We start from the raw sequence: 13568 nt of genomic DNA on the forward strand, positions 1-13568 counted from the left end.
CATTACGACTGCGCTTGCTCGAACCTTGATTAGCATTTTGAAAAGATGGGGAAACACGCACTGTGCATGGCGAAGCTGAGGAAACACCATAAAATAGTTGAACGGCGCTACGCAAAAGCACCGGTTCGTAATGACGTATTGTTTTAATTCACCACTTGAATCTCATCTATAACGCCGCTATGTTTTTTTCCGCCCTGGCTTGGGACTTTTCTGCGTTTTGGTAAAGAGCTCATGTGCCTCAAATTGTCACTTTCAATTTCTACTACACTTTCATCACACTCCGAGCGACTTTTAAGGTGCTTTTAGCCAAATTGGCTCGATTTTTAATCAAGTTCGATGGGATTTGCGTGATTTTCGCGTTTTTGGTATCCAGCGAACGCGCCTCATTAGCGTCAGGTTTTCGCTATTACATAGCTTGATTTGCATGCATTATCCTTTTTATTGTTGTTGGAGTATTCCAATATGGGTATTTGAAGAGTAGTTTGGTTATGAACTGTAATAAGGCGGGTGCGCGATGCCAGGCAATTCAGGCTTTTAGCCACTCCCATTGCTAAACTAATCTCGTCTCCATGCATTTTAGCTAACTTTTGTGGCCTAATTTATATTTGTGCCCCCACGAAGTCAAAGAGCACAGTTTAGTTTAAACGTCTTCAACATTTGAACCTGCCTAATGCCAATGAAAACATTGATGGAAAAAGTAGGTTAGCATTAAATAGTAATATACTGCATATTATGAACAAAACTATATCTGAAGAAACTGGCTAATTGGTGCTACAAAACAAAGACTGTATTTTCTTAAAATTTTTCAACTTTACAATTTCTCACGTACACCAATTCAGGTTGTTCCCCGCCTCGTGCCCAAAGTCAGCTGAAATAGGCTCCAGTGACCTTTGTGGGGATAAGCGGTTGAGAAAATGAATGAATGAATATGGGAGCTCCTTTTAATCAAATGTTCCACAGAATTTGTGTCATTTTTTTTAAAGTGAGCAATTATTTGACTATTTTAGGCGGTCTGAAGACCTCCTATTTCTTCAGCAGTAATTGAGTTTGGGTTAGGGACACAACTTTGCAAATGAAGATATCAAATTCAGCACATGCGTGTTTGTAGTCTTATCTTTCAGGCATCCGCTATGCACCTTGTCCCAAGAAGCCCGAGAAAGAAGATTTGTCTCACATCAAGACGGAGGCTGAAGACATTAAGGTGACCGATGAAGGGTCCGTACAGATAAAAGAGGAGCAGAAGGAGCATCTCATCCAAGTTGAGGAGCAGCACCCATTTACAACATTCAAAAAGGAGGAGGAGGAGGAAGGCCCTCTCGGCGTCGGTGAGGAGAAGGCAAACATCATCAACTTGACTGGTGAGCCCTTGAAGAATGACAATGTGTATTCAATGTGTTGTCTTTCATCCCCTTTGTCCAAGTGGCTAAGATATTATTGGTTCTAATTCACCACCTACTCACAAAGTAACAAATACTTACCTATCTAGTGATCATGACCTTCAATACTAAACTGTAACTTTACTCTGTACGGAATGACGGCGCGGACGAGAGAGAGACTTGAAAGACGCGCTCTTAAAATAACATGAACTTTAAATAGAACATAGATTACAATATACACACTTAAAAAATATTTTTAATGTTACATTACGCTAAATTTAAACCTTCTTGCGCTATAACCGATGCAAACGTGTTAATTCAACTGGCTTTTTCGCTGATTGTCGACTCGGTGAGGCTATCCTGTAAAAAAATGCAACCTGTGCTCGTAAATATCTTTACGTGAGACAGACAGTGCGCTGTTATCATAATCAGCCTCCCAAGTCTCGGCCACTTGGCTGTCTCGTATGCTCGTATCTCAAGGCAAATATTTTCTCAGAATTTTGCTCGCATCTCAAGGGAAATATTTTCTCAGAATTTGGATCTTATCTCAAGGCAAATATTTGCTCAGAATTTTGCTCGTATCTCAAGGCAAATATTTGCGCCAAATTTTGATCTTATCTAAAGGGAAATATTTTCTCAGAATTTTGCTCGCATCTCAAGGCAAATATTTTCTCAGAATTTTGCTCGGATCTCAAGGCAAATATTTGCCCAGAATTTTGCTCGTATCTTCAATTTTCTTGTATGTTGGGGCACTTGTATGTCACGGTATTACTGTATTAGGCAGAGTACTATTGTGTACATTTGATTTAGATAGACTGTTATAACGTAATACCAAACACAGATATAGTGAACTATTTTATGTGTCCCGGTACAAAGACGTTGAAAAGACCAAATCCCAAACGGATCAAGATTGAGGCGCACTGGGCTGTGTAAATATCAACAACTAATATTCGTTGCAATAATATGCGGTGCCCTTAAGAAAAACTACACTTGCACAGAAGTCGGAAATGTGTCACAAAATGGCCGTGCCCATGGCAGGAAGCCAAACGACACAGTGATTTTCCTCTTGTATTTTACGGAATATGTAATTGGTCTTTTTGTTTTAATACAGATGCCAGAAAATGTCTTGATTCTGGGTCACAGCAGCCGGATTCTACAGATGGTCCGAGGGAAGTCACTATGGAGCTTACTAGCGAGGCGCAACCTCTGGACAGCGTCCCAGTGAACGACCTCAACGCTTCATTTTCAGGTAGCGAGAACGACTTGTCACACTTGACTTACATTGATGATGAATATGAAACAAAACACACTGCAAATGCTTTAAGTTTGGAAAAAAACTTTGTCGGTAAGTCTTCTCTGAAACGGCATGTGAAAAGCCACGCTGGCGAGAAAGCGTTTGCATTATTCCAGAGCCTTGCCAAAGTATTTGGGCCCCTTTGATCTTTTCAATCTTTCGCCACATTTTAGGATTCAAACGTATGCTAAAATGATTTTTTTGGGGTGAAAACTTAACAAGTGGGACAGGATTGTGTCGTCGAACGACAATTTTAATGTGTTTTAACAAAAAAAAAGAAAAGTTGGGCATGCAATATTATTCGCATTCGTATTTGTATTAATACTTTGTAGCGCTTGGGGTATGTCTCTATCAGTTTTGCAAACTGAGAGACTGAAATTCTTCCCCATTTTTCCTTGCAAAACAGCTGGGAGTCAGTGAGGATAGATGGAGAGCGTTGTGTGACCGGCTGCCTACAGTTATAAGCATATGAAAGCACTGTAATGTATTAATATCTAAGTATAATCTATAAATGAAAAAAAATGAAAATACTTTAAATACTTTACTCACGGTGATACTAGTTTCTCTCTGATTAATATAAACAAATAAATAAAAACAGTATTCCCTCGATTATTGCGGTTAATGTAGACCAGACATGGCTGCGATAAACGAAAAACCGCGAAGTAAGGTCACCCCTATTTAAAAAAATAAATAAATAAATAAAAATGTTTTACATTTTTTTTTCTTACTTCAGTGCTGAGTTCTAGTAGCAAGTCTAGGACAGGGGAGTGTCTTCCACTTGCAAGTTTCAGCATGGATTTTTATAACATGAATTTTTATATACTATATTTATATATATTTTTTTAAATTTATTTTTAAAAAAAACCCAAAAACAGGATACGGTGGTACCTCGACATACGAGTGGCCCAACATACGAGCAATTCGAGATACGAGTCAAATTTTGGGAAAATATTTACCTTGAGATACGAGACCAATTTTGATCTACGAGCAGACAGCGGGCGCGAGAGGCTGCTCATAAGAACATCATGGCCACTCTCTTTCTCTCCGCAACTTCCTCGTGTAATGTCTCTACGGGCACTGGGCCGAGCGTAGCATTTTTTCAGTGGTATTTTTCCCCCCGTTGGTCAGTGCAGAATGGCGGAGGAGCTTGCTCGATAATACGAGAGGAGTGTACTCATTCTCGTTGGCAAGGAGTTGTGCGTTATCCTATTGTGAGGACATTTGTGTGCTTCATTTGGGGAATATTCTGAAGGGAATACAAAAGCAAACAACCATCGATAGGTTGGATCTGAAAGTCAGGGTGGAGGCGGGGCAAATAGTGCCCAAGAGTAAGAAAGGCATCAAAATTTGAAACAAAATTAGATTTAAGTTTAGTGTAAGGTTATATTAAACTTATTTTTTGCACGGCAACGCCATCGTAACGTAACATCAACAAATTTAAATGAACCTGGATCACGATGCAGAGACACTCGAAATTTTATTTGTATCTCAAAATGCTCGTACGTGGAGGTATTATTGTATGCCAAGAAACTGGCGTTTTTTAAAGAGTATAATACTAGCCGTCACTTTTCCACAAAGCATGCTAACTAACTATGCAAGCAAGCTGTCAGCAATAGATTGGAAAGTTGGCAGCTAATTTAAAGTTTATTTCACCGTCAAACTGCCATTGAAGAGTCGCATAGTTTTTGATGCACTGCTTAAAAAAGAGAGCAACAACACTGTTCCCATTAAAATTCTAAGTGTCTTCAAAAACAGTGTCTTCAAAAAAAATCATAATTCCGCTCCACAGATTGACTTGCTGCCACTGTTTCATCCTTGCACTGTTCATTGTTGTCTTTTGAGAACAAAATGAATAGAAGAAGCACCGTTTTTGAAGAAGAAAAAAGACGGTGATGGGGATATCCTGAGGCATAAACAGAACATTCTGTGCTTTAAAATAGAAATGGTTAGCAATTAAAAAGGGCACATTTCATTCATTTCATTTTCATTGAGGTTCAAATCTCATTCCAAAGGCAGATATTTGTTTGTAATGCTTTTGAAAAATGAAAATCAGACATAGGCATTGTCGTCATCATTGACTTGACAAAAAGCCTAGTAGTCATCATACCCTCAGCAGCGTATGACGAAATTGTATAGTGCTTCTCCACAAGTTCGTCTTCCCAGGCCAGACACATTTATGACATTTATTTATGACATATTCATACTTGTTAGCTCTCCGCCTTGAGCGCCATTTTCCGGCGACTACAAGTTGCCTCACCGATGCCAACAAGAATAAGATGGATCTTATTCTTGTTGGCATCGGTGAGGCAACTTGTAGTCGCCGGAAAATGGTCTTTTCTTCATTTTCATTTGAAATGAAAGCACACGTTTTCTCCATATCTGTCAGGAGTCGCTGGATTGCCTCTCCTGACATGACGTCACGATAATTAACAGCTGTGACTAATTACGTGATTAGATTATTTTTGGTATTTAAGCATTGTGATTTTCTGTGGACGCCGTTGGATCGTCTGGTGTAGTACTGGTTAAGTTCTGGTTTCGTTTCCTGTTAATCCTGGTAGTAATTGCTGTTTCCATTTGACGCCACGCCGCATGTACTTTCGTTTGTAATGAGTGGACAAGCCAAGTTGTTTAAGTTATGTTACCCCGTTTATTAAATCAACCTACAAGAGCTACAGATCTGCCTCACCTTTCCATTCCTTCGGCGACTCTGCATCTGGGTTCAACTTCCCCTCCGATCGCCTCGCACTACGCGGCGGCGATCGTAACAGCACGATCCAACCAATATGGACCCAGCGGAGCGCCACCCACGCTCGCGCCGACGCACTCGGCGACGCAAACCATCCACCTCGAAGACACCGGACTGCTTGGAATGTATAAGAAACCCCTCAGAATCGTTTAGGAATTTTGTAATGGACACACCGTGGTGCGGGGCTCTCAGGCACATCATTAGTAGAGATGAGCCACAACTGGTAGAAAAGTTAGAGCCGCAGCGTACTCATACGCCCCACCACTGCTATGCACGTCGCCCTGGGAAACCTTTACCGTTTCATCATGATGCCCAGGTGCGTACAACCACCAGAGAGCGCCCAAGTTATCTTATACCTATGCCCAGAGGAATTGATTCACCATGGAGGGAGCCTGAAGAGTCTGGTGAGGAGGACATCATTGAGGAAATTGATTTTTTCGCTGGCGTTTCGGAATCCGATGATGAATTCTTTGACCAATTCGGACCCCGAGACCTTCCACTGGAGGAGGATTATCCCGATTGTTCCCCCGATAATTCCTATTACAAATACCCCGACCAGCAATTGCAGAGTGGGCTGGCCACCAATTGTGGGGCGCGGCGTGGTGGCGGGGGTGCTGTGCAGTCCTCCCAGAGGAGGCGCCGAGCGCCACGCCGTAGAGCGAAGCGAAAGCAATGCCTGGACACACTAACCACTGTCCAAGTTACGCGCCCGCCCACGTCCTTCCAAGCTCCTTTTCCGCCCACGTCCCTCCAAGCTCCTTTTCCACCACGTCCCTCCAAGCTCCTTTTCCGACCACGTCCCTCCAAGCTCCTTTTCCGACCACGTCCCTCCAAGCTCCTTTTCCGACCACGTTCCTCCAAGCTCCTTTCCAAGTGCCCGAAGTTACTCGGCCGACCACGCCTTTCCAAGTGCCCGAAGTTACTCGGCCGACCACGCCTTTCCAAGTGCCCGAAGTTACTCGGCCGACCCCGCTGTACCAGCAGCTCCTAAGGACTATGCAGCCCTCCCCGTTCCAAGTGCCCGAAGTCACTCGGCCGACCACGCTTTTCCAAGTGCCCGAAGTTACTCGGCCGACCCCGCTGTACCAGCAGCTCCTAAGGACTATGCAGCCCTCCCCGTTCCAAGTGCCCGAAGTCACTCGGCCGACCACGCCTGTCCAAGTGCCCGAAGTCACTCGGCCGACCACGCCTGTCCAAGTGGCCGAAGTTACTCGGCCCAGCGCGCCGTTTCAAGTGCCCCAAGCTCCTGTGCCAAGGCCACGCAAATTACTCCCGTTGCCTTTGGGGTCGCCGGTCGCACCCGTACCGAAGCCACGGATCAGGTTTCTGGTGACGGACGGCCATTCTAGCACCGCAGTCCCAAGCACCGCTCTCCCAAGCACCGCTCTCCCAAGCACCGCTCTCCCAAGCACCGCTCTCCCTAGCACCGCTCTCCCTAGCACCGCTCTCCCTAGCACCGCTCTCCCAAGCACCGCTCTCCCAAGCACCGCTCTCCCAAGCACCGCTCTCCCAAGCGCCTGCCCGTCCAGCGCCTGCCCGCCCAGAAGTGGCGACGATGCTCCGGCGCTCGATGAAGACGGGGCCGGCGACGTCGAGAGTGGTATTTCGCCGGAGTCCCTGGAAGATGGGACTGGCGACATCGAGAGAGGCAATTCGCCGGAGTCCCTGGAGGAAGGGGCTGGCGATGTCGAGAGTGCCAATTCGCCGGTGCCCCTGGAGGAAGGGGCTGGCGACGTCGAGAGTGCCAATTCGCCGGTGCCCCTGGAGGAAGAAGCCGGTGACGTCGAGAGAGGCAATTCGCCGGAGTCCCTGGATGAAGGGGCTGGCGACGTCGAGAGTGCCAATTTGCCGTTGCCCCTGGAGGATGGGGCCGGTGACGTCAAGAGTGGTAATTCGCTGGTGCCCCTGGAGGAGGAAGCCGGTGACGTCGAGAGTGGCAATGCGCCGGAGTCCCTGGCAGATGGGACTGGCGACGAGAGAGGCAATTCGCCGGAGTCCCTGGAGGAAGGGGCTGGCGATGTCGAGAGTGCCAATTCGCCGGTGCGCCAGGAGGAAGAAGCCGGCGACGTCCAGAGAAGCAATTATCCGGGTTCCTGGGAGAAGAGGGCTGTCCACCCCCCGAGCAAACAGGGTAAGGTGCCCGACCGTACTAAACTTCTAATATTTCCTGAAGGCAGGCAGTTTGGCAAAGACTTAAGGGACCAGCTGGGATGCCTGCCGGACCGACCACTGCCTCGTCTCGTTTTTGGCCGGCGCGGACGCCCGCCGGATCGACCTCAGCCTCGTCTCGTTTCTGGCCGACGCGGACGCCCGCCGGACCGACCACTGCCTCGTCTCGTTTCTGGCCGGCGCGGACGCCTGCCGGATCGACCACTGCCTCGTCTCGTTTCTGGCCGGCGCGGACGCCCGCCGGACCGACCACAACCTCGTCTTGTTTCTGGCCGGCGCGGACGCCCGCCGGATCGACCACCGCCTCGTCTCGTGACTGGCCGGCGCGGACGCCCGCCGGATCGACCTCAGCCTCGTTTCGTTTCTGGCCGGCGCGGACGCCCGCCAGACCTGCCACTGACTCGTCTAGTTTCTGGCCGGCGCGGACGCCCACCGGATCGACCACAGCCTCGTCTTGTTTCTGACCGGCACGGACGCCCGCCAGACTTGCCACTGCCCCGTCTTGTTTCTGACCGGCACGGACGCCCGCCAGACTTGCCACTGCCCCGTCTTGTTTCTGACCGGCACGGACGCCCGCCAGACCTGCCACTGACTTGTCTCGTTTCTGGCTGGCGCGGACGCCCGCCGGAGCGACCTCTCCGTCTGTTCTTGGGTTGGTGTGGAAGACCACCGGACAATTCTAGATCTCCCACCCACCCTCCCTGCTTGTTCCCGTTTCTCATGTTGTAATTGACTTTGGGACGTCTAGAATCCGTCCCTTAGAGGGGGTGTACTGTCAGGAGTCGCTGGATTGCCTCTCCTGACATGACGTCACGATAATTAACAGCTGTGACTAATTACGTGATTAGATTATTTTTGGTATTTAAGCATTGTGATTTTCTGTGGACGCCGTTGGATCGTCTGGTGTAGTACTGGTTAAGTTCTGGTTTCGTTTCCTGTTAATCCTGGTAGTAATTGCTGTTTCCATTTGACGCCACGCCGCATGTACTTTCGTTTGTAATGAGTGGACAAGCCAAGTTGTTTAAGTTATGTTACCCCGTTTATTAAATCAACCTACAAGAGCTACAGGGAGACAAAGTTGGAAACCTTCACGTGGTGTCTCCTGAGAGGCCGCTCGCCGCGGCCTGCGAATTCCAACAAATACCACTCAGAGCTGCCAACAAGGAACGTGGCACCCTACGTTTTTCATCCAGCCGGAGATATTTGACTGCCCCTCACCTCCGACTACCCCCCGGATGAACTAATCCGCGTTCCAGTGGCAGCTCTAGCGCTGTCTGAGGGTAATCCTCAGGCGCTCGTAGTGACTCAACAACAAGAGCTACAGATCTGCCTCACCTTTCCATTCCTTCGGCGACTCTGCATCTGGGTTCAACTTCCCCTCCGATCGCCTCGCACTACGCGGCGGCGATCGTAACAATATCCCGAGACGTGTATTTTGTTTCCTCCAATGAGGAATCCGCCCATCTGCTCCATGTCCCGCCCCTTTGTCAAATGTTTGGCCCGCCAATCAAAAAGTTTGCCCACCCCTGCGTTAGCGTGTCGGCCTCACGATGGGGGATTTGGGTTCAAATTCAGGTCTGTCCATCTGTGTGGAGTTTGCATGTTCTCACCGGGTCTGCGTGGGTTTTCCTCTGGTATTTGGGTTTCCAAGATAGGCTGATTGGACGCTCTAAATTGCCCCTAGGTATGAGGGTGAGCGTGAATGGTCGTTTGTCTCCTTGTGCCCTGTGATTGACTGGCGACCAATCCAGGCCCTCTGGCCCCAAGTCAGCTGAGATAGTCCGTCGTAGTTGGAGAGCTAAGAATGAAGATGTAGTACTTGTGAGGTTTCTGACTGTTGTCTTTGCATTACAGGAATGAGGCTGTTGGGCCAGACAAAGAACTGGAACAAACCCAAAGACAGAAAAGAGGTTCAAATTCCACCAGCCGACGTTGGCCAAGTAAGTTCAATCTTGTTGGAATAGAAAGCTCTATTCAGAAAGAATGAAGAACGTGTATAAATTCCATGATTATCAGAGACAAAAAAGTGTTGTCAACATTAGAAACGTCGTGCTAAAAAGAAGCGGATGCAGCAAAATTCTTTTATCGTGAAAGTCGAATGGGCTTTTCAGGCACTTTACAACCGACCGCCAAGCTCAACAGCGGAAACACTGCAGCGGGAGATGGAGCCCATCGAAGCAGGTGCGGTGGGGGGCATTTATGGCACTACAATTGGCGGGCACATCACCGAAGGTGTGGATTCCACCAATCCACCTACTACCCAGTGGAGTTTTCGTCCTATTTCAGGCCCAGGTGAACAATCCGACAAACTATCTCTTCAGTACTTTTTGTTTGAGCGTAGTTCTATTTCTGTACAGCATACGGCAACCGGCCTGTGACCCCGCTCTTTCCAGGAATGACCATCTCCTACACCGGCCTGCCGCAACTCCAGCGTGATCAGATCACTTCTGCAGTCAGCCTGCTGGAGTTGTACTGTGGTCTGCACAACTTACCACCCCCACAATACAACCTTTACTCTTTGCTGGATCCGCGGGGGAACCTGTGGCTAGTCTACGAGGTAACCACTTTGATTAAATTCATCCGTTCATCTTGCGAGACCGTTATCCTCACAGGGGCATACAAGCACTATGGACTCACATAGTATTTCCCAATCAGTGTGCAGCGGGAAATTACAAGAAGTCATACATCGTAATAATCCAAGAGTTGGAAATGTCAATATTATGATATCAAAATCGAACTATTGCAAGGTTAAAATTGAAATATGAAATCGGCTTCAACTTTTGTCAACGTTAAGTCTGTGAGCACAAAACGGCTATTTTCGTGATTGTGAAATTACCTTGAGTAAATAACCTTTTTGAATATTAAACAAAAAGGATGTGATAGGTTCACCAATAAGTATTCCCAAACTCACCTTTCAATAAAGGAGGCATCTAAAATCATATCCTTTTATTCTTGCAAGAAGAGAATCCATCCACACGCGCCTCCGGTCAGAGGATTCTGAAGATGTCTCTTTTGCTAATATATTCATTTAAGATAAAAACAACATGCATCACAGTCTAAAGTCTAAACATTATTTAGAGTCTCATAACAATTTGCCTCAGTTCTCAAAACTATTGTAGGTCTGTCTCTTGGGAAGCCAAGAGAGAATTGATGCGGACCATCTTGAGAAGCCACGACTCCCAAAACAAATCCACAGTTCCCAAGAGCTTTTTGTTAAACGTCTTAAGGAGCCGATGCTTCCCAAAACAATTTACCGTTCTCTTACTGTGAATCATAGTCTCGAGAAATACAGATGTGAAGGAGAAGTGACCTCCAAAGGTATTTTGGTTAACTTTGGAGCGTGCACTTCTTTTGCAAGAGATTTATTAAAATGTCTTGAAATTAATGTCACATTTATAATAATGATGAACCTAACATTCCTAATAAGCAAAGCGTTCATGGATGTAATGTTTAATATACGAAATAAGCAAAGCGTTCACGTATGTAATGTTTAATATCCAAAAAAGGCAAAGCGTTCATATATGTAATGTTTAATATCCAAAATAAGGCAAAGCGTTTTTCATTGGAAGCACATATACATATATAATGATTATATTTCAAGCAAATTTATAATAATGATAAACCTAACAGAATGTTTCAATATGTGTCACAACCTTCATCCGTGTCACAGCCTTCATCCATGTAACTGTCTGTTTTCTCTCGGTGCTCCCGTTTCTGCAGAAGCGTCAAAATCTCACTCATCTATCTTGGTGTGCTTACTTGTGTTCGACCTTGTTGAATGCTAAGCGTGTCCCTGACAGTCATTTTGGGTGGTTAATTAATTAATATTGGAGGGGAAAAGTCGTAATATTACAAGATTTAAGTCATTTTCCTGTCTACGGTACGTGAGCCGGAATTTTTTTGGTTTCAACTGTTGGTGACGTCAATCTCTGTGAGCACATTACTTTTTGCCAGTGGTGGGCCGTCAGGGCATTAGCTTCGTTGGCAATGGAATAGGAGGAAAGAAAGGAGGATTGAAAGAGAGTTCAAGATGGCAGCGCGCCCGGGCGCAGCGGCTCATTGCTCTCCAGTTCGTTCGTTGAAAGGCAAGACACCCAATTTCACAACTTACTACGGACTGACCTTCGTTATCCCCAAGAACATCCGGAGACTTCCGGGATCTCCGAGGATATCCAACCCACCCAAAGTACGCCGTAGACGGCGAAGAGAAAGCAGGCAGGGGAGCGGATGTCGGGCGGCCATTGCGGTTGGGCTACGACAACAACCACTCCGAGCCCCGCTTCCTAGTATCTTTTTGACAAACGCCCGATCCATTACCCACAATTTTTGGCGTGGATCTGCCTTCTACAGGCGAACTGAGGGAGGGTAAGTAAGAAGACAGTGAGAGATAAGTGATACATTTTATTCTTGTTAGCATCGGTGAGGCAACAAGAGGTGATGCGATGTTTCAATCGGGGCGGAGCGCTAATAAGTCTGAATATGTCAGTTAAGGGGTCTTGCCTGAGATGGCGGACCTGTGGAGAAGCACTATACAATTTCGTCATACGCAGCTGAGGGTATGATGACTACTAGGCTTTTTGTCAAGTCAATGATGATGACAATGCCTATGTCTGATTAAAAGTCGATTATTAAAAGGATGGATATTGTGTACAGTTAAAAATTTATTTTTGGTGAGTAAAATATGGCTAAATTCTTAAATATCATTTCATTTGTATGACGTCATTATTGATGATTTTTGTGTCGCAGCTGTAGCTGCAGTAGAAGTTTTATAGCCATATATTCGTTTTTGAGGGTTGGATTGGTTCGTTGAAGGAGCTACAAGAAAATGCACGGACCGCCACTGCTTTTTGCGTAATATTTGGGGAAAAGTCAAAAAAATAAGGTTAAAACAACTTTGGATAAATTATTACAACATCAGTTGATTATTTATTGGGTGCTTTTTAGGTATTGGTTACCGTAATTGACCTTTGTGTGTCTCTGTTTGTTTGTGTTTGCGAGTAGGTGGTGATGCCGCAAACATCCAACAGAATTTTGCCTGCCTTCTTATGTGGATGGCTGGATGATGCCAAAAATATGGCTGCGCTCACCGCATTGTGGAGTCTTGGTAAGCATGCATACGCCTATCAGTGCGGTCAATCCAATTAGTCTTTGTGCTTCCCCACCCCAGACCCAGCCTTCGCGCGTGATTGGCTCCACATCACGTCTCTTGGTTGACTGTTCGAGTTCTGAGATGATCTAGCCCAGCCTCGGCCTCCCTGTTCTTACTGGCTAAATTTTATTTAGTAGCCCTTTTTTATGGCCTGAAGGAAAGTGAAGTTGTGTTGAACTCACTGTTCTATGCTTAATGTTTCATATCATAGTATTTTATTAAATAAAAGTCAAATTTGACAAAATCATCTTTGCATGTATAATCTCGTCTTCCGCTTTATCCAAAGTCAGGTCAATGGGTTAGCATCTTTAGCACGGAAGCCCAGATTGAGGTCTCAAATTTAGAGGGGTTGATTCCCATCCCGAACCGCTTCTCACTCGATTGCGAATTGTTTCAGCGAGAGTCGGAGATCACGGCCTGATGGAGCCAACAGAACCACATCATCTGCAAAAAGCAGGGATGCAATACCGAGGCCACCCAACAGGACCCCCTCAACGCCACGTGTGCGTCGAGATAAAGGGTGGGTTCGTGGGCCGGTTTTTAACGTCAACTCGATTTCATGTGGACCAGACCATTTTAGATATCTTTAAATTTTTTTTATAAATGGATTAAATGAACTTGATTAAAGGCCCTGAATATTCAGTTAATATATTTTTAGATTTTACAAAAATCTTGAACGAAAAAGAAAGAAAATATGGATTAAAGAAAAAAAGCAATTACCGATTTAAAAACGGGGAAAATCAGGAAATGTATTATACATCTATACTCTTCATTTGAATTTGATCCTAAAACAGAAAGTCTGCACTCATGATTTACTTTCCCGGGCCACTCAAA

The 13568-nt window shown here is 45.9% G+C and overlaps 1 protein-coding gene across 4 annotated transcripts; it reads left to right on the forward strand.

Moving 5' to 3' along the window:
• Positions 1–12981, forward strand: LOC144181388 (uncharacterized). Of its 4 annotated transcripts, none has more exons than XM_077709809.1 (8): positions 1–123; positions 1109–1358; positions 2488–2625; positions 9440–9525; positions 9697–9877; positions 9943–10142; positions 12587–12689; positions 12731–12981. In XM_077709809.1, exons 1-8 carry the CDS (start codon positions 46–48, stop codon positions 12769–12771), a joined length of 1077 nt encoding a protein of 358 aa, XP_077565935.1. In that variant the 5' UTR covers positions 1–45; the 3' UTR covers positions 12772–12981. The 4 variants fall into 4 exon arrangements, with proteins under 4 accessions (XP_077565935.1, XP_077565934.1, XP_077565936.1 ...); XM_077709808.1 differs by having other exon boundaries at positions 12753–12981; XM_077709810.1 differs by having other exon boundaries at positions 9979–10142; positions 12753–12981.
• The last annotated feature ends 587 nt before the right edge of the window (positions 12982–13568 follow it).

The sequence above is a fragment of the Stigmatopora nigra genome, chromosome 23 (assembly GCF_051989575.1).
Source record: "Stigmatopora nigra isolate UIUO_SnigA chromosome 23, RoL_Snig_1.1, whole genome shotgun sequence".
Classification (NCBI taxonomy): Eukaryota; Metazoa; Chordata; class Actinopteri; order Syngnathiformes; family Syngnathidae; genus Stigmatopora; species Stigmatopora nigra.

Coding starts and splice junctions, on each gene's coding strand:
- LOC144181388 (XM_077709808.1), top strand. CDS start 46: ATGGGGAAACACGCACTGTGCATGGCGAAGCTGAGGAAACACCATAAA. Junction 1,359..2,487: donor AAACATCATCAACTTGACTG/GTGAGCCCTTGA, acceptor GTTTTAATACAG/ATGCCAGAAAATGTCTTGAT. Junction 2,626..9,439: donor CCTCAACGCTTCATTTTCAG/GTAGCGAGAACG, acceptor TTTGCATTACAG/GAATGAGGCTGTTGGGCCAG.